Source organism: Mytilus galloprovincialis, chromosome 7 (genome assembly GCF_965363235.1).
Source record: "Mytilus galloprovincialis chromosome 7, xbMytGall1.hap1.1, whole genome shotgun sequence".
In the NCBI taxonomy this organism is placed as follows: domain Eukaryota; kingdom Metazoa; phylum Mollusca; class Bivalvia; order Mytilida; family Mytilidae; genus Mytilus; species Mytilus galloprovincialis.
In genome coordinates, this window is record NC_134844.1 from 95,454,173 (window position 1) to 95,476,595 (window position 22,423).

Consider the following 22,423-nt stretch of genomic DNA (forward strand, 5'->3'; position numbering starts at 1 on the left):
GCTTAAATTTATTTGGCTCGTTTAATTTTTTTCATAAAATTTGGAAAATGTATTTACCTTGACCCTCTAACAAAAATATAAAAATTTCAAAAATTTTGAACCAACCGTTTTGTCAGAAAAGTAACACTGGTTATATAGCAGTTTGACAAACACCAATTTTGATCATTGAGAAGCTTAACATTCCCTTTAAAACACAACGTAATTAAAACATTTAGCTGAATTTACTGAGTTATCTCCCTGTAGTGTTAGGTACCACCTTAACCCTTACCTTTTGGCATATTGTATTTATTGTGAATTGTATTCACTTTGTTTGTACACACTGAAATCAGGTGGTTCCTCTTGTTGTAGCATTCTCGAGTCATTTTTCCTTTTATTGTTAGTCATATTGTTCTGGTTCATGATTTTTTTTTTCAACTTTTAATTTAATTCATTTTAAAAAATAATGTAAAGCAAAAATATTATAAACTTTTGTTTAAGACTGTTTGCTCCTCTTGTTTTTGAATCTTAGACAGATATTCGGAATCATCTGGTTTTATCCATGTAGTGCCCACTAACCCCTTTTTTCTCCAAAATTTGATAACATATAGTTTAAAATGTCATCTTTGAAAATCTTATTAAATCCTTGGTTTTTTTTTTCATCGTTTTTGAAAGAAAATAAATGTCAAAGTTAAATGTATGAAAAATCTAGAGAGAATTATTTCCTGCAAAATTTTCAATGGCTTGTATCTCGAAAGCAAGCACACGGAACCTTCATTTTTTTCTGCTATTTAAGTTTCTTTCTTTGTATACTTAAGAAATGACTGTAATATTTTTTTTGTCTATTCGAAATAACATCAAAAATTTGGTGAACACTGAATAACGCGCGCGTAGCGGGTTATTTAACAGTGTGCACCACATTTTTATGTTACTTCGAATAGACAAAAAAAATATTACAGTCATTTCTTATAATTTCATTCTAAATTCAATTTTAAACCGTAGAAAACCATAAAAAATGTTGATGGCGTCACAGTCACATGACTAAATTATGACTATGGGCTAATAACAAAATAACGTCCGCCAATCAGTGAACGAAGTTTGTATATTAAGTGGACTGCCTTGTTATGTATAACCTCAAGTTATGGAGGGGGATTTATATAGAATACCTATTATTGTCTCATCCTTTGTGTTTAATTGTACCTTGATTATGACAGTTGTCAATCATACTGTTAATGTATAAATACAAATAAGTATAAAGTCAAAACTAAGCCAGCAATTGAAAAAAGTAATGAGTATTATTTTTTTTTAAAAACCTCTAAATTAAGATGTAACCACATTTCTTTCCAGTTCACTTATACATATGAACACAGACATGAGAACAATTGTGAGTATATATGAGTGTGTATAGATTTAGTAGCTAACCTGTCAACTTTTTGTTTGGAGACCAGTTCCTTAGGAAAGAATTGAAACAAGTTCCTATCTTTCCAAAAACCATTAAATACTAGTTTGAAATTGAAAATGATAACTACAGTAGCCATTTTCATGTGAGGATCATTGATTTGAAAATTTTATCCATACACCTTTAAACTTTTACTTGAACAAAGTCCGATACTAATAATCTATTATCAAGGTCTGATTCTGTCAATGGTATAAACTTTTTTAAAGTCAAATAAAAATGCAAAGTGCAACATACCACAATAATGTACATCACAATACTCCCATCTAGAGTTGACATCAGTTGTATAGCACCATGGACCTTCCGGCTCACTATCTGGATTACGACAATAGTTCTTCTGATCAGCCATTGTCTCATTAAAATGATGTTTGTGTGGGGTTACCGAACTCCAAGCCTGACATGTTCTACCCGCTCTGGTTATATTAACATGTCCTCTATAATTGCGTCCTAGCAGAGTCATTCTACATTGTTGGCCTATGAAAAGAAAGAATTTCATACGTGAAATTATTTTGGATGCAATCTTTGTATTTATATGTTAGGTAATCTGTACTTCTTCAATCAGATTCCTGTTGAAGAAACCATGCACATTTGCGCCATTGCTGGTTAATTCTGCTGTTAACATATGTAGTCACTAACCTCCAATCTGACTATGAAGGTTATTTGTAAGACACAAAAAATCTTCACAAGAATTTTTTTGTGACTTAATATTCTGATAGTTTCTACAATTGGGTCTGACAGTTAGTTCTGCAAGGACCAAACTTAAATAAAATGTTACTGCTCCTGATGATGAAGCAAATATGGCATGTTATATTTCTTGTAAAACATAAATGACAAAATCAAGTGGGCAATTTCCATATGGTTATGCAATAGTTCAATATCACTTCAAAATGGCAATATCAACTCCAGTTAAATATATTCATTTTTGCTCGTTTTTCTTTAAAATTGATTTCAAAAGTTCGAGCAAAAATCTTCGTTGAAAAACACTACATTAATTTATAGATCTAGGACTAAGGGCGGTACAGATAGGAAAATACGGACTGTCAAACAGAAAAATGGCCTATAAAACATTGTACAAACAATCTAAATTATCATATAGACCCACATGGAAGGCTATATCAACACAGTTAGAAAGTTAGTTTCGCATTATGGCCATTTTTAATTTTTAAATTAGAAAGTTTCTGTACAATAAAATTGATTTTTAGATATTTGAAGACTAATATAGCCTTAGCTTCTTAGTTAGTTTATATGAACATTAACATTGTTTTTCAGCATGTTTAATAGGCCATTTAAGTGTTTGACAGTACGTATTTTCCTATCCGTACCGTCCATAGGTCCATGAATTATTGTAGTGTTATCAACAAAGCTTTGATGCTCGATCTTTTCAATTCAATTTTATGGAAAAACAAGCAGAAATGCATATATGTTTTGGGGGACCTCTTGATAGATATGGGTCAGAATTTACTGTCATGAAATTTTTGTTACATCCAAAACTGTCTTTTTAGAAAATTTAAAACTACTCATAAAATGAAAAGGCCACTGTAAATTAAACCTAGGGATCAAGGCCTTTCCATTTCTGTATGCAAAAAGATAACTTGTTCATGCAACATGATATTAGTGGCATTTTTTCATTTCATTGAATGATGTAACACAGACTCCAAAACTTCTTGTAAATACTGGTTTTCAGAAATTCTATGAACAATTTAACATCTGTGTAGGGTTAAGTCTGTTCATTATCTCTAAACAGATTAAATACTAGCAGTATTCTGTCTAATTTTGAACCATATTCAAGAAATTTCACTTTTAAACTCATGGATGTAACAGGACACAATTTCGGTTTTCTTTTCATGTTTCTGAATATACCACAATCAATTTTTGGTGAAAGGTTACAGGATATCAGAAATGCATGGTGCAGATAAAAAAAAAAGTCGACTAAATCCAATTGGGTCCTCATACTTTTTTTATTATAAACTATTTTTCAAATTTGTTGTCTTTGTTACATCAAAAATTGATTTAGTTTCAGTGTTACACCATATACTGCAGTATCTATATTAGCTATCTTTTCATGGACCTTTCCTAGTATTAATATTGTGGTGCAATGTGAACTAATCTCCGTGTGTAAATTGGGTTACTTTTATTCATGAATTTTTCATTAGCCTAAATTTTGACAAACAATTCAAGGGTGTAACAATGAAACCATATTCTACACGGACTTATTGCAGCGAAATGGTTGTACCATTCTTCATCTATCATAAATCTGTTTACATCAAACTTAGCCGTACCAAATTTGTCAGGTTAACAATCTTGATGATATCAGATTTAGAAATAACAAAATTAATCACAGTAATCCTTCATTACATGTATATTTATGTAATAAATATAACTGAAATATTTCATGTACATGATGTAACTAATGTCTGGTTTGCACTTCCTTCAATTTTGCAACCTTGTTTTCTTCCATTGAAAGTTGAAAAGACTGCATGTGTTGAATATGGTTGTACATTAGTATGACATTATGTCATAAACTTTTTAAAACATCAATTGAATATTGCTATTATGTTAATTGGTTCTCTTTTATTTAATTTATTAGTGTTGTATATAAGATGTAACAAATTGACACTATTTTCATGGATGTCCAACACTTGCATATTTGAAGTACTTCTAGGAAAAACCGTCCATGCACAACATTATAACCGAATGTTGGAACAGTTTATCTCCGGGTAAATCTGCATGTTTTTGACAGGGAACATCTCAAAGCTGTTTTAAGTAACATTTTTTGGATGTAACATTTATGACACAAAATGTTACATCTTCAATTTCTGCAAATATAACCTATTTTCTCGTTTTAATATGACATGTATACCCTATTAAGCACCATTAAATAGTTATCTAACACCTCTTATTGATATTAATATTCATATAGCAAAGAGTATTTGAAAGATACAATCAACTGAGACGTATTTTTAACCACATGATTTTTACGGACACGATAAATTCAACAAAATGTCCACCAAAAATCACATTGAAATTTAGTATAAGAAACACTTGCATCAGAAAAAGTGGAATTCTATTGGGATTATTTATATCATCATCATGCAAGTTTTCTTCCATTTTATGTTTTATTCATTCTGAATCTTAATTGACTATACATTTTAAGAAATTGTCAGATGTAACACAAATTCCATGACAGTAAATTCTGACCCATATATACTTATGGTTTCAGGAAATGTATTACTGTAATTGATTGAAATTTTCCTTTGGACCAAATTTTTGAGATTTTTGTGACATGCTCACCCCCCTTTTTTGCAATATTTTGTATCAAATAAATGCAGATTGTTGCCATAAGATTCATGATAGATATCTCAAATAAAGAGGTGTTTCTTTTAACCCTGGTCTACTCCCTAAAGTAAGGTATAACTTATAGATGTCTCTATTAAAGAGGTGTCTCCTTTAACCCCTGGTCTACTCCCTAAAGTAAAGTATACAATGTAACTTATAGATGTCTCTAATAAAGAGGTGTTTCCTTTAACCCTGGTCTACTCCCTACAGTAAATTATAACTTATAGATGTCTCTAATATTTATAAAGATTTGTCTGCTTATACCCTGGTCTACATTCTTAAAGTAAAGTATAACTTATAGATGTCTCTAATAAAGAGGTGTCTTTTTTAACCTTGGTCTACTCCCGTAAATAAACTATAAACTATAGGTGTGTCTAATAAAGAGGTGTCTCCTTTAACCCTGGTCTATTCCCGTAAATAAACTATAAATTATAGGCGTATCTAATAAAGAGGTGTCTCCTCTAACCCTGGTCTACTCCCGTAAATAAACAACTATTTATAGATGTCTCTAATAAAGAGGTGTCTACTTTTAACACTGGTCTACTCTCTGAAGTAAAGTATAACTTATAGATGTCTCTAATAAAAAGGTATCTCCTTTAACCCCTGGTCTACTCCCTAAAGTAAAGTATAACTTATAGATGTCTCTAATAAAGGGGTGTTTCCTTTAACCCTGGTCAACTCCCGTAAATAAACCATAATTTACGCATGTCTCTAATACCGTAAATAGAATCTTCTTTAAATACATTCTTAGATCCAGGTCTACTCCTTTAAATACGTTCACAGACCCAGGTCTACTCCTTTAAATATGTTCACAGACCCAGGTCTTCTTCTTTAAATACGTTCACAAACCCAGGTCTACTCCTTTAAATACGTTCACAGACTCAGGTCTACTTCTTTAAATACGTTCACAGACCAAGGTCTACTCCTTTAAATACGTTCACAGACCTAAGTCTACTCCTTTAAATACGTTCACAGACCCAGGTCTACTCCTTTAAATACGTTCACATACCCAACTCTACTCCTTTTAAAACGTTCACAGACCCAGGTCTACTCCTTTAGATGACGTATAACGTATGAAAGTGGTGTCAGCTTTGCATCCCGTTTGTAAAACTTTTAGATGTCTCTAATACAGTCCGGAATGCGGTTCGATAAAATTGCTCCCCTTGTTTATTTCGCTCTCCTGTCAAATCATGTAATTTAGCTACCTCCAATGGTAGACGCTACAACGATGGGTGTCGTCAAGAAAGGTACGATTAAAGGAATCAGCTAGGAATTAGACGATCACCATTGGTATAGGTGAGTTGTTTAATAGTTGTTGCTTTGGGATAAATGCATGTTTTGGATTTATTCATAATCAGGAATAGCTGGAAAGGAAAGAAACGTGTTGCTACGTGAACCCGGAATGGCTGGGACGAATTTTTTTAAAAAATCGAGAGACGATCGTTCTGAGTGTGCCACCTACACATTCAAACGTGTACACAAGCACAGCATTCCCTATCTATGTAATGTGTTTTCATAATTATGTTATACAGGGCAAAAAAAGGTAGCAGCTTTTTGTATCTTGTTGTTAAGCATTTCCAGGGGAGATAATGTTATTTTTCACGGTGTGTTCGATAGGTTTGTTACATTGTAACATTATATAATACACACTCATAAAGTGGATTAAAATAGCCTCCCACACTCAATTAACTGAATTTCAATTATTCTATTTACCGTAGTGCTATTATATAAGACTTCGGAGGTTCATATCACTTATATTCAACGTTGTTATATCGGATTTTTTTTTAACATTGATGCTGAACGGTTCAAAGTAGTAAAACAAAATCCGATAAAACCGTTGAATGTAAATGATATGAATCTCAGAAGTCTTATATGTTGTCCTCTAATATAAGACCGGAGATTCATATCATTTACATTCAACATTTTTTGTCGAACTTTTGTTTACTATCAATGTTGAACGGTTCAACGGTTCGACATTGGTAGTTCAAAAAAATCCGATAAAAAATAACGGTTCAACATTGATATAATAAAAAATCCGATAAACATGTTGAATGTAAATGAAATGAAAATCTGAAGCCTTACATTATAGGACTATCGTTTATTAATTCTTTATCCTAACTAAATGTTTTTTTGTGGTGTACATTACAAAAAAAGGGGGGGTCAAAAACACCAAAATACCTTAACAATCCTACAATATTTGTTTACAGAATGAGAGAGATATTTCGTATTCTAAAACTAATTTTTCTCACATGTTTGTTAGATATGTTGAAAATACAGACAAAATTAATGTTTAGTACGTATATCCATCCCCTCTTTTTCAATTCATTAGTTCAAGATACAGCTCTGAAGAATATGCAATAACCTACATTATTCTAACATGTGAAGACCAATGAAAACATTTGATATGATTTGAAAACAAGGCCAATTAAGTAGGAACTTTGGGTTTCGTAGACATAAATTATAATTCAACATTTTCGATTAATATTTTAAATTTTTCTTTATTTCATATTCTAGTATATTTAATAACATGTTTACATTTTGTGATGCATCTGATGTATAAATCCAGTGGCAGATCCGGGAAAGAGCTCTTAGTTCCGATCCGTTTGTACGGGGAACATGTGGTTGCAATCCCCTCTTTAATTGCCTGTTCGATTTTTATGTTTGCAGTGTCGAAAAGGGAGATAGACAGCAGTTTTATCAAGAAGTTATGTGAAAGTTCTGCTGTACATCCGACAGTCAGGAATTATTCTGAAGTACACATGTCGACCAGAGGCATAGAACAGAAAGGAGAGGTTTAAAAGTACCAGATGCTTATCTGAGATTCCAATTTGAACTAAAGAAAGCAATATATAAAGATATGTAGGAGAAATAATCTATATGAATAAAGTTATGCCACAAAAGGAACTTGTTTTTTTTATATACATAATTTGTCAAACGTTTCCATAACAGAAGAGATGTGAATGCATCCTTCATAGCCTTGTAATACTGATGGTAATAATTTATATAATTTCTGAGATGATATAGCAGTGCCATTGGTTTCCCCTTTCTCCTTCTTCATAGATAAAGGCAACAGTAGTATATCGCTGTTCAAAACTCATAAATCCATGGACAACAAACAAACCGAGGGAAACGCATTAAATATAAGAGGAAAACAACGACATAACACCGAAACGTAACACACACAGAAACGGACCAAGCATCAGACAAAACACCACGAGAATAACAAATATAACATGAAAACCAAATACATGAATTTGGGATAGACAAGTACCGTGCCACGTCTTATCTCAATTTCTCAAAAATAAGAGAAAACACAAACGACTCAACGTTAAAATGCAACACACACAGAAACGAACAATAATATAACAATGGAAATCTTCCTGACTTGGTACAGGACACTTTTAAAGGGGAATAAAAGTGGTGGGTTGAACCTGGTTTTGTGGCATGCCAAACCTCGCACTTTAATGGCAAAGTGAAATATAACATTGAAATGACAACATAATATTACAGGACTACAATACAAATTAATAGAACATATTAGACAAAGAAAAACATGATAAAACTTGATCAGCTGAACCCTTCATTTTTTTTTTTTTAATTGGAGCCCTGTTCAAGAACAGAATAAAGAGCATATGCTTAATTTTCATTATCTTTTACAATCATCATTTCTTTTTAAATAAAACAGGTTGTACATTCTACATAAAATATGCTAGTCAACCGTAAATGTTAACACCCACAAACGGTCTTTAAATTAGTATATTCATTTTTCAACGTACAAAATATGTCAAAGGTTTAAGCATCCCAAACATTACCATGTGACTTGAATTTTTCATTTGTCAATATCAAGCAAACTCGATATTTCCCTTAACATCATAATAGTTCCGTTTTTATTATTAAAATAACAAAGGACTAACTCTTGTACAAAACTGTAACAGATTATGAAAAACTGTCTAGTAAGTACAATTTTAACCCAAGCCGCTGCTCTTTTAAGCACCGTCTTAGCAACGGCTTGGTTGATTGTAAGTGTTTGCAAAGATTGAAGACTTGAGACAATATCATATGGAGGTAAGTATGTACAAGAACAACGTTTTAAAGAATAAAGGCGGATTCGGGGGGGGGGGGGGCTAACGTCGGAAAAATATGTTTAATTAAACATAGGGAATCACTGAAGCATGACTGGAGCGAGCTCCCCTTAGCTCAGTCAGCCCCCCCCCCCCCCCCCCCCTCCCTCCTAATATAAAATTCTACATCCGCCACTGAATATTGGTTTGAACAGTGCGATGGAAATCTTCAAATGTATAAAAAAAAAATGAGTCTTTGTGCTGGTTATTTACATACGAGAACGAAAATTTAACTTCGAAATTGTGAAAAAGAGTGAGGGGTAAGATTCATCTAAAACAAAAATATCGTCTGATCCAAAATTCGTTCGAAAAAATATTGTTGTCAGGCATAATTTAAAACCAGAAAAATTATTATGAATTCTGATCTTCTTAAACCTTCAAGTGTTAAGTTTTGAAAGAAAAAAAAATATTTGATTGGTGGAGGCGGACAATATATGGTCGCGCTCAGACAAGAAAACCATACCCCCTTTAAAGTTAAATGAAAAACTTAATTCCTTGTTGATGGATTGTTTCCTGGCTTGCTTTGGTGGAGTATTGCTGCATGTTTCACATTCGAGTAATATATATACGCATGTGTAGTACATGAAATATGAAGACACCGGTGTACTACTATAGTACTTGACTTGTAATAGTGCCTGAGCATGTATGAGAAAAATAGAGTGAGCCAATTGTAAGATGCTATAAGATAGACTAACAAGAATGTGTCCATAGTACACGGATGCCCCACTCGCACTATCATTTTACATGTTCAGTGGACCGTGAAATTGGGGTCAATACTTTAATTTTGCGTTAAACTTAGAAAGATCATATCATAGGGAACATGTTTACTAAGTTTCAAGTTGATCATGTTGATTGGACTTCAACTTCATCAAAAACTACCTTGACCAAAAACTTTAACCTGAAGCGGGACGAACGAACGAACGAACGATCGGACGCACAGACCAGAAACATAATGCCTCTCTACTATCGTAGGTGGTGCAATACAAATGTATCGAAAATATAGCACAAAAGAAATCATGAAATAACTCAGTGCAATCCCAATCTAAGAGGCAAACACATCAAAAGAAAAACAAAATCACACCATATCTCCACATGACACAAAACAAAAACCAACTGCAATCAACAAATAAGACGCAAAGAGTCACAAGAAATTTAAAAAAAAATACATTCGCGGGCAACTACCGACTTATTATACTGTATGATCGAAAACAAACATAGCCAAAATATGACACCAAAGAAATAAGACGCAAACTAAATTACAAGAAATTACAAGATCAATAAATGATGTATAAAAAACAATTCCGAGCGACAATTGGTTAACACAAACAAAAGGAATACAACGATATAAATAAATGCAGCAGGATCTGCTTACCCTTCCGGAGCACCTGAGATCATCCCTAGTTTTTGGTGGAGTTCGTGTTGTTTATTCTTCAGTTTTCTATGTTGTGTCATGTGTACTATTGTTTTTCTGTTTGTCTTTTTCATTTTTAGCCATGGCGTTGTCAGTTTGTTTTAGATTTATGAGTTTGACTGTCCCTTTGGTATCTTTCGTCCCTCTTTTATTACCACTGGGTCGATGTCTCTGCTGGTGGACATTTTGTCCCCGAGGACATCATCCGCCCAGTAGCAAAACTACAATTGCATGAACTTACGAAGATCAAACAGGAAACTGGCTCGGACGTCGCCCAGTATAAAAAGGTCCGAAACAGACGTCAACATGCACAAGGTGTCGTCTGATATGGCAGGTGTCCCCTCATCACCAGACATGACAAATATCTCAAACACAGATCATCGTCCTAGTGACAATAGCAATATTACACATATACAGCCATGTTCAGTTCTCCTTAAAGACATTTTGGTTTTTGATGACACAGTACAACACTGTCGCATTTCAAAATGTGAGACCAAAGGCTGCAAAACTTGTGCTATTTTAATTACAGATGCTGAATTCACTAGAAATTTGACCAAGAAGTCATATTTTACCAGAAGTTACGATGATCTGAATTGTAAATCGATAAATGTCGTCTATGGATTAGAGTGCAACCTTTGCGGATTGGTATACGTCGGTGAAACGAAAGGAAGGCTAAACAAACGTATGTGCGGTCATAGATCAGACATTAACCTCAATGCTAACGACATTCTATACCAGCATTTCAATCAGCCCGATCATTCCATCGTTTCTATGACAGTTCACATTATCGAAAAGATATACCATAGCTCTAACAATCCTAATCTTTCAACGACTCTCCGTAGACAAAAAGATAAGACTACTGGATTAGACAATTGGGAACTGCAACACCGTATGGCTGCAATGACAAAATTGATGGTATTGGTATTCTATCTAGTCCTTCGTGTAACTCGGTGAATGTGATGAATATTTTCAACTCGACTCCTCGACGTAGACGCAGTCATGGTCATCGTCATTATACATCACCTTCTCTGCATGATGTCTCTATTAATGACTTGCTGCCATTCATACAAAAGCCGTTAGGTATTCATCACATTCGCACGAAACTTTATTCATTACTCCTTTCAAAACTTCATTCTCTGTTCAATTTATGTTTGGAATCCACTGTTACAAACCCTCATTCAAACCAATACAAACTTCAAGCTATAATTTCGGATATTGCAAGTCACAGACTTTTCAAGCCAGTTCGCATTGGAAAAGATGAAAAAGAGAAAAGATCTTTTCTAAATCTTTCCTTTGCCAACAAAAGTCTCGATGGCGTCAACCTAGGCAATATCCTTCATCATAAATTAGTTACATCGAAAATACCTCCTTATTTCAAAGACCAGTCTGTACCAATAATTTCTTATACCTATACCAAACCTATTGCAACTAAAATGTTCAATTACAAACGCGTTTTGCAGAATCTCGATATTGACGACTTCAAGTCTAAACCTCCTGATTGCACTTGTGCTAGTTCCCAATTCACATATAATCCTGCTGGCCACGTTATTACCGGTGACCTTAACATTGTTAATAACACTTCTTTACGAAATGTGTTATCGAAAGGTCCGAAATATCGTGAGCCTAAATCCATCAATTGGAAATACAACTTTAAAATTTTGATGGATTCAGTCGAGGATTATGCCAGGCAATGGGCTAAACGTGAAAAGGAAGACGTAGACACTCTATCCGAATGGATTAAGGCAGTGAGGTCGTTAATACAAATCAGAATTAAGAAACTGAATGGGTCCATCAATGCCCATGCTACGTCAATCTTTAAAGACCCAAATGTTGCTAAACACTTATCCGACCTCCATGATAAATATGTTGACTTTTGTTGTTGTCCCCGCAGACAAAGCCCCATATAACATCGTTTTTGTCTGTAAAAGTCACTACATTAATTGCTTGATAAACGTTTTAGGTATAGACAATTCACTTGGAAACTCAACATATACCCTCACGACACTTACCAAAGAGGAAATCCTGGATAATCATAGGTCTGTTCTTTGTTCCTTTGGTATTTCAACCAAAGATGAAGAACTGGATCTTCCATCACTGTATTGGATACCTAAACTACATAAGTGTCCTTACAAACAACGGTATATTGCTGGGTCTTCCAAGTGCTCCACGAAACCTCTTTCGAAATTATTAACATCTATTTTATCAGCAATCAAAAACGGTTTTCAAAGTTATTGTGAAACTGCCTATTCAAGAGGTGGCGTGAATCAGATGTGGATACTTAAAAATTCCAAAGATTTTTTAGAGTACATACAATCTAACTCTCTTTCATCTTGTAACAGTATTTAAACATTTGACTTTTCTACTCTTTACACAAGTATTCCACATTCCAAACTAAAAGACAAATTGAAAGAGTTGGTATTACTTTGCTTTATAAAAAAGAATGGCCAACGTAGATACAAGTATCTTGTCTTAGGGAGGGATAAATCATACTTTGTAAAAAATCACTCTGATTCAAACAAAAAATTCTCTGAAACCGATATTATCAAGATGCTTGATTTCTTGATTGACAACATATTTGTAACGTTCGGAGGACGTGTTTTTCAACAGACTGTCGGCATACCAATGGGAACAAACTGTGCCCCTCTAATTGGTTTCTTTATTATTATGAGACTGACTTCATACAGGAACTTCTTAGGAAGAAAGATAAGAAGTTAGCAATATCCTTTAACTCTACTTTCCGCTATATAGATGACGTTCTTTAACTAAACAATTCAAAATTTGGTGACTATGTGGAACGCATCTATCCCATCGAATTGGAGATAAAGGATACTACAGATACAGTTAAGTCGGCTTCATATCTTGACTTACATCTAGAAATTGACAATGAGGGTCGGTTGAAAACAAAACTTTACGACAAAAGAGATGATTTCAGTTTTCCAATTGTGAACTTTCCATTTCTAAGTAGCAACATTCCAGCAGCACCTGCATACGGGGTATATATCTCCCAATTGATACGATATTCCCGTGCTTGCATTTCCTATCATGATAGAGGGTTACTGCCCACAAGGAAGTTATTAAACCAAGAGTTCCAAATGGTGAAGTTGAAATCATCCCTTCGTAAATTTTACGGACGCCATCACGAGTTGGTTCACCGTTATGGAATAACCGTTTCACAAATGATATCGGATATGTTCCTTACGTCGTAACTACAATCCCCTTCCCTTTCATGAATGTGACCTACCGAAATAGACTATTTACCGGATTTGTAATCACATAAGCAACACGACGGGTGCCACATGTGGAGCAGGATCTTCTTACCCTTCCGGAGCACCTGAGATCATCCCTAGTTTTTGGTGGGGTTCGTGTTGTTTATTCTTTAGTTTTCTATGTTGTGTCATGTGTACTATTGTTTTTCTGTTTGTCTTTTTTTATTTTTAGCCATGGCGTTGTCAGTTTGCTTTAGATTTATGAGTTTGACTGTCCCTTTGGTATCTTTCGTCCCTCTTTCACAATGATCAACCAATCCGGGTTACTGTATAACTAAGATGTAACAAAATGTGTAACAAAACTTTTTTAAATAATACAGAAATTATGACTGTTGACGTTAATGTAATTGTTTAAGAAAAAAACATGTCAAAAATGCAAATATTATTTTTAAAAAATGAGTTTTTATTACTTAAAAGTCATGTGATGTTACATATATAGGACAGGTGCGTTCGATGCGTAAATTTATTGACATATACATATAACATCTAACTTTGAAATTGCGTCCAAATGTCAATTTTAGGTGTGCCACTTTGGAATGGTCTTAAACGATTGACAATTCATTTCTCAATTTTTGTAATTTTCCCCAGATTTTTTCTATGTCGGGCAAAAAAAAGTAGCAGTTTTTAAGGAGACCCCTAAATGACGTAACAGCTTGACTTATGGTCGTTTTAAAAACGATTGTTTGCAAGTTGCATTGTTAACAATTGTACAATATGAAAATTAAACAACGTGAATGCAAATATTTATAATGACTTTACGGAAAGTAACTTTTGTGACATCTTGACAACCGTATACAAAGTTTGTTTCACTTTTCTACCTTCTAAACACAAGAGGTCGAATTCTTTTGTTCTAATTAAACCGCATATCGGACTGTAATAAAGTAAATACATATGCTATACTTACCTAAATAGTTACTATAAATGATTACCCGATGAATCTCGTAATAGGCTAGTAGATTAACCTTCCACCAACTAGGAACAACATCTATATGTGGGTATGCACATTGATCAACAACTGCCCCGTAATTCCCATCATTAGCTCTCCAAGAATCCGCATGCTCGACATATTTTGGAGCAGACATTGAGGTGGGCTTTCCTTTTGCAATGTTAACAAAATCTGAAATTAAACATTACTTAATTTATTGAAAAGCCTTTAATGTCAGTATGGAATAATGGTTAACAGAACCAACAATGAAAAAACACTTCTTTAGCTATGATGGGATATGATAGGGTTTTTTTCATCATATAGTTCATATTCAAGAGATGTAGCAGTTATTTTTAATAATAATTATGGGTTGAAGGTCATAAAAAAAGATGTTGGTGGCAATTATTTAGTATAAGACTTAGTTGTTGATACTTTACATTTTACATTTGTAACTATTTATGGACCAAATATAGATACTTCATTTTTTTATGATCAAATTATGTCAATTATAGATGATTTTGGTAATGATAGCTAAATGATATGTGGTGATTTTTATCTTGTTCTCAACCCTGATATAGACTATTTTAAGTATTTACATGTTAATAACACAAATGCTCGGGGAAAAGTTTTATATATCATCGGGGAGAAGTTTTATATATCATCGGGGAAAAGTTTTATATATCATCGGGGAAAAGTTTTATATATCATCGGGGAAAAGTTCTATATATCATCGGGGAAATGTTTTATATATCATCGGGGAAAAGTTTTATATATCATTGGGGAAAAGTTTTATATATCATCGGGGAAAAGTTTTATATATCATCGGGGAGAAGTTTTATATATCATTGGGGGAAAGTTTTGTATATCATTGGGGGAAAGTTTTATATATCATTGGGGGAAAGTTTTATATATCATCGGGGAACAGTTTTATATATCATCGGGGAAATGTTTTATATATCATCGGGGAGAAGTTTCGTATATCATTGGGGAAAAGTTTCATATATCATTGGGGGAAAGTTTTATATATCATCGGGGAACAGTTTTATATATCATCGGGGAAATGTTTTATATATCATCGGGGAGAAGTTTTATATATCATCGGGGAAAAGTTTTATATATTATTGGGGAAAAGTTTTATATATCATTGGGGGAAAGTTTTATATCCTTGGGGAAAAGTTTTATATATCATCGGGGAGAAGTTTTATATATCATTGGGGAAAAGTTTTATATATCATTTGGGAAAAGTTTTATATATCATCGGGGAGAAGTTTTATATATCATCGGGGAAAAGTTTTATATATCATCGGGGAAAAGTTTTATATATCATTGGGGAAAAGTTTTATATATCATTGGGGGAAAGTTTTATATCATTGGGGAAAAGTTTTATATATCATCGGGGAGAAGTTTTATATATCATTGGGGAAAAGTTTTATATATCATCGGGGAGAAGTTTTATATATCATTGGGGAAAAGTTTTATATATCATTGGGGAAAAGTTTTATATATCATCGGGGAAAAGTTTTATATATCATTGGGGGAAAGTTTTATATATCATCGGGGAAAGTTTTATATATCATTGGGGAAAAGTTTTATATATCATCGGGGAGAAGTTTTATATATCATCGGGGAGAAGTTTTATATATCATCGGGGAAAAGTTTTATATATCATCGGGGAAAGTTTTATATATCATTGGGGAAAAGTTTTGTATATCATCGGGGAATTTTTTTATATATCATCGGGGAGAAGTTTTATATATCATCGGGGAAAAGTTTTATATATCATTGGGGGAAAGTTTTATATATCATTGGGGAAAAGTTTTATATATCATCGGGGAGAAGTTTTATATATCATCGGGGAAAAGTTTTATATATCATCGGGGAAAGTTTTATATATCATTGGGGGAAAGTTTTATATATCATCGGGGAAAAGTTTTATATATCATCGGGGAATTTTTTTATATATCACCGGAAAAATGTTTTATATATCATCGGGGAAAAGTTTTATTTATCATTGGGGGAAAGTTTTATATATCATTCGGGAAAAGTTTTATATATCATCGGGGAAAGTTTTATATATCATTGGGGAAAAGTTTTATATATCATTGGGGGAAAGTTTTATATATCATCGGGGAAAGTTTTATATATCATTGGGGGAAAGTTTTATATATCATCGGGGAAAATTTTTATATATCATCGGGGAAAAGTTTTATATATCATCGGGGAAAATTTTTATATATCATCGGGGAAAAGTTTTATATATCATCGGGGAAAATTTTTATATATCATTGGGGGAAAGTTTTATATCATTGAAGAAAAGTTTTATATATCATCGGGGAGAAGTTTTATATATCATTGGGGAAAAGTTTTATATATCATTGGGGAAAAGTTTTATATATCATCTGGGAGAAAATTTATATATCTTTGGGGAAAAGTTTTATATATCATTGGGGAAAAGTTTTATATATCATTGGGGAAAAGTTTTATATATCATCGGGGAAAAGTTTTATATATCATTGGGGGAAAGTTTTATATATCATTAGGGAAAAGTTTTATATATCATCGGGGAAAGTTTTATATATCATTTGGGAAAAGTTTTATATATCATTGGGGGAAAGTTTTATATCATTGGGGAAAAGTTTTATATATCATCGGGGAGAAGTTTTATATATCATCGGGGAGAAGTTTTATATATCATCGGGGAAAAGTTTTATATATCATCGGGGAAAGTTTTATATATCATTGGGGAAAAGTTTTATATATCATCGGGGAAATTTTTATATATCATCGGAAAAATGTTTTATATATCATCGGGGAAAATTTGTATATATCATCGGAGAAAAGTTTTATATATCATCGGGGAAAAGTTTTATATATCATCGAGGAAAAGTTTTATATATCATCGGGGAAAAGTTTTATCTATCATTGGGGAAAAGTTTTATATATCATCGGGGAAAAGTTTTATATATCATCGGGGAAATTTTTTATATATCATCGGGGAAAAGTTTTATATATCATCGGGGAAAAGTTTTATCTATCATTGGGGAAAAGTTTTATATATCATCGGGGAAAAGTTTTATATATCATCGGGGAAATTTTTTATATATCATCGGGGAAATGTTTTATATATCATTGGGGGAAAACGTAACCAAATTTCAATGTACCAGTATTTTACAGCAAAAATAGAGCACCAAACAGAACAAAATATTTAAAGTTAAACTTATCTATTTCTTTATATTGAATTTAAATAATACGGAATGAAGCTGTCTTAATATTAGTGTAGAACTATCGGAACAACGTCTCATCGTACAAGTCGAATACACTGCGAAACATTAAAGAAATTAACTCAATCACCATCGGTAAACGATACGTTGTCAACATATGGAATAAATTTAAGATTTGGACCTAAAAGAGCGCCCTTCTATGGTGGATGATGGAACGCTTTATAGGAATTACAAAAACATGTTTGAGGAAAACATTAGGTAGATCTTACGTTACCATGGATACACTTCAAACAATTCTGACAGAAATATAAGCCATCATTAAAAACCATTGACCTACGTATCACCGGATATTGAGGACGAGGAACCGTTAACTCCGTCACACTTACTGTACGGAAGAAGAATAACTTTAATGCCGTATCCACAACCGAATATTGAGTACATTGCCGTGAATAGTGGAAAACAAGAACTGCATAAACGCTAAGAGAAAGTTTCATCGCCAATCAGGAAACAATTTACAAACTATTTAAGTTGGAGATGTAGTGCAAGTTCAAAAGGATAAATTACAGAAAACCCGATGGAACATTGCCGTTGTTGATGAATTGATCACCGGAAACGATTGTTTATTCACGAGCAGCTATAATACGAACTAGTGCATGACGTACTTCACGTCCTATAGTAAATCTGAACCCGCTCGAAATCCGAACAAAAATTAACATTTTAGAAGAAAAAAATGATGATACTTCAACAGAGAGATTGACAAGAGTTCTACCAAAACGAGAGGCATCTGTCCGAGCTCGAGAGAACATCGAGAAGTGGACTACCCAAAAGTGGTAGACTTCGTTAAAAGTGATAATTTAATAAGTGTATTTGTTTTGGAAAGACAATTAATTATTTAATTTTCAGTAATATCTATTCGATTGACATTTAAAGTAATTAATAATTTTGTATTTTAACTTCTGCTGGCACCGAGAATGTCGGGAATTTAGCGCGAATATATACATGTTAACGTTGCTACCTGATTTATGTAATTATGACGTTACATATATAGCAATGGCTAGACGTTATTTTCTATAAACCCTTTCATATAAATATATATATGTATGTATTTAAACTATTTTTTTCTGTTTTAATATAGTGATAGTGTCATAAGTCTTATTTCGTAACAACTCAGCTTATACCGTACCTATAGTGATAGTGTCATAAGTCTTCATTCGTCACAACTCGACTGTTTCCGTACCTATAGTGATAGTGTCATAAGTCTTTATTCTTCACAAGTCCGCTGATTCTGTACCTAAAGTGATAGTGTCATAAGTCTTCCTTCGTCACAACTCGGCTGATTCCGTACCCATAGTGATAATGTCATAAGTCTTCCTTTGTCACAACTCGGCTGATTCCGTACCCAACGTGATAGTGTATAGTGTCATAAGTCTTCCTTCGTCACAACTCGGCTGATTCCGTACCCATAGTGATAGTGTCATAAGTCTTCCTTTGTCACAACTCGGCTGATTCCGTACCCATAGTGATAGTATAATGTCTTTATTCGTGACAACTCGGCTGATTCCGTACCTATAGTGATCGTGTCATAAGTCTTCCTTCGTCAGAATTCGGCTGTTTCCGTACCCATAGTGATAGTGTCATAAGTCTTCATTCGTCACAACTCGGCTGATTCCGTACCTATAGTGATAGTGTCATAAGTCTTCATTTGTCACAACTCGGCTGATTCTGTACCTATAGTGATAGTGTAAAAAGTCTTCATTCGTCACAACTCGGCTGATTCCGTACCTATAGTGATAGTGTCATAAGTCTTCCTTCGTCACAACTCGGCTGATTCCGTACCTATAGTGATAGTGTCATAAGTCTTCCTTCGTCACAACTCGGATGTTTCCGTACCTATGGTGATAATGTCATAAGTCTTCAGTCGTCACAACTCGGATGTTTCCGTACCTATAGTGATAGTGTCATAAGTCTTCCTTCGTCACAACTCGGATGTTTCCGTACCTATGGTGATAATGTCATAATTCTTCATTCGTCACAACTCGGATGTTTCCGTACCTATAGTGATAGTGTCATAAGTCTTCACTCGTCACAACTCGGATGATTCCGTACTTCCATCTAACATAATAGAAGCGGAGTCAACAAAGTTTTGCTGATTGATTAGTCTTCACTCAAAAATTTGAGAACACTTAACGCAGCCATATTTTACAGTTTTGGTACATCCAAATTTCCGGTAACTTGTTCTCTCTATTATGCATTTAAAGGTGTGTTGATTTGCCACTATTTGAACTCAAGACAAAAGAGCTGTGTCTGCTTGAAATTGAGGTATTTAACATTAAAAGTAATTAAACCCTGAATTTCCATCAAACTGAAAGAATGAAAAAAGTTTAAGGTATTTCTGAAATAGGGATTGGTTTATCAACTTACCTCTCGGTTTGCAACTTTGGTCGTTTTGATCAAAATAATCGGAAATCTGTTCTGGACACATACAATTATCATAATTACAAAACAAAGGAGAAGAACAATTGTATATGGTGCCCTCCACGCTTCTACATTGCCCTCCAAAACTCACCAAACCTACAAAAACAATAAAAATACAATTTGCATTGAGTTTTTAAATGTATTGGCTTTTCATTTTATAAAAGCTTTTTGAAATTGCAAAAAGACATTTTCGCCGTAAAGTGCACGAGAAGGAGAAGTTTCACGTAGGGTAAAAATTGTGTGTGTGAAGTAAGCGGCCGGTTCGTTATTCATTATTCGATATTCAATATCCAAACGGCTGCAAGCAGACGGTTCGATATTCAATATCCAAACGGTTGTAACCAGACGGTTCGATATTCAAATGTTCTATTTTTAGCCGTGGCGGCCATGTTTGTAGATTGATCACAACTTCGGATAAAAATTAGATACCCTAAGGAATATTCAGTTAAAGTTTGGAAGTATTTGGCCTTGATGATTGAAAAAGTAATAGACTTGCACACAAAAAAAAACAAGAATGAGTCTTAAGTACACGGATGCCCCACAGGCACAATCATCACCTTCTATCATTTACCATGTTTAATGGACCGTAAAATTGGGTAAAAAATCTTTTTTTCTTAAATTAAAAAGATCATACCATAGGAAACTAGCACTTTCATTTTCTATGTTCAGTGGACCGTGAAATTGGGGTCAAAAGTCTAATTTGGCTCTAAAATTAAAAAGATCATATCATAAGGAACATATGTACCAAGTGTAAAGTTGATTGGACTCCAGCTTCATTAAAAACTACCTCGACCAAAAACTTTAACCTGAAACTAGCATTTTCATTTTCTATGTTCAGTGGACCGTGAAATTGGGGCCAAAAGTCTAATTTGGCTCTAAAATTAAAAAGATCATATCATAAGGAACATATGTACTAAGTGTCAAGTTGATTGGACTCCAGCTTCATCAAAAACTACCTTGACCAAAAACTTTAACCAGAAGCGGGAAGAACGGACGCACAGACGAACGAACGAACAGACGGACAGATGGACTTGCCAGAAAACATAATGCCCATTTACTATCGTAGGTGGGGCTTAAAAACGTGTCAAGGGCAATAACTCCTTAAGGAGTCAATTGACAATTTTGATCATTTGACTTATTTGTAGATCTTAATTAACTGAACATTTTTGCTATTTTTGCCATGGTGGCTATGTTTGTTAATGCATTAACACTTCGAGTACAATTTATAAACCAGTTAGTTAACCCAAGCAACATTCAGTTAAAGTTTGGAAGTATAAGGCCCAGTAGTTTCAGAGGAGGAGATTTTTAAATGTTAGAAAACATGATGAACAAATTGTGTAAAAGTATGTTTAAAGGGCAGTAACTCATTAAGGAGTCAATTCACTATTTTGATCATTTTACTTATTTGTAGATCTTACTAAGCTGAACAGTTTTGCTATTTACACGTTCTCTCTATCTACATGTATTGTAATGATAATAACTAAAAACAATGAAATTTTATAAAAATGAACCATTTCGGACAGTAACCCTACATGGGTGGTCCAATTGGTCTGAAAATTTCAAAGCAGATAGATTTTGACTTATTCATCACTTTAACTCATGTAAGTTTGCACTAACTGCTATAGTTTTTGAGATAAAAGCCAAAAACGATATTTAATCCCTATGTTCTATGTTTAGCCATGGTGGTCGTCTGTTAATGAATCAAAACTTCGGATGCAATTTATAAACCAGTTACACTAAGGAACATTTAGTTCAGTGCATTATAATCTGTAATCATTTAGACATACACATCTGGTCCTTATAATCTGTACTCATTTAGACACAGACACCAGTGCCTTATAATCTGTACTCATTTAGACAAAGACATCAGTGCTTTATAATCTGTACTCATTTAGACACAGACATCAGTGCCTTATAATCTGTACTCATTTAGACACAGACATCAGTGCCTTATAATCTGTACTCATTTAGACACAGACACCAATGCCTTATAATTTGTACTCATTTAGACACAGACATCAGTGCCTTATAATCTGTACTCATTTAGACACAGACATCAGTGCCTTATAATCTGTACTCATTTAGACACAGACATCAGTGCCTAATAATCTGTACTCATTTAGACACAGACACCAGTGCCTTATAATCTGTACTCATTTAGACACAGACATCAGTGCCTAATAATATGTACTCATTTAGACACACCATCAGTGCCTTGTAATCTGTATCTATAAAG

The 22,423-nt window shown here is 33.6% G+C and overlaps 1 protein-coding gene and 1 long non-coding RNA gene across 2 annotated transcripts in view; one reads left to right on the top strand and one right to left on the bottom strand.

The window, feature by feature from the left end:
• The window catches only part of LOC143084333 (uncharacterized), a 118,403-nt gene that overhangs the window by 90,206 nt on the left and 5,774 nt on the right, over window positions 1-22,423 (bottom strand). Inside the window, exons 3-5 of the mRNA XM_076260744.1 lie at window positions 20,134-20,283; window positions 14,471-14,683; window positions 1,670-1,906 (exon numbers count right to left, since the gene is read on the bottom strand). Of these exons, the coding sequence (XP_076116859.1) occupies window positions 1,670-1,906; window positions 14,471-14,683; window positions 20,134-20,283 (600 nt within the window). The remainder of the gene's footprint in view (window positions 1-1,669; window positions 1,907-14,470; window positions 14,684-20,133; window positions 20,284-22,423) is intronic.
• On the top strand, window positions 5,901-7,668 carry LOC143082068 (uncharacterized). The gene is made up of 2 exons (XR_012980255.1): window positions 5,901-6,064; window positions 7,436-7,668. It is a non-coding gene; the product is annotated as an uncharacterized LOC143082068 (long non-coding RNA).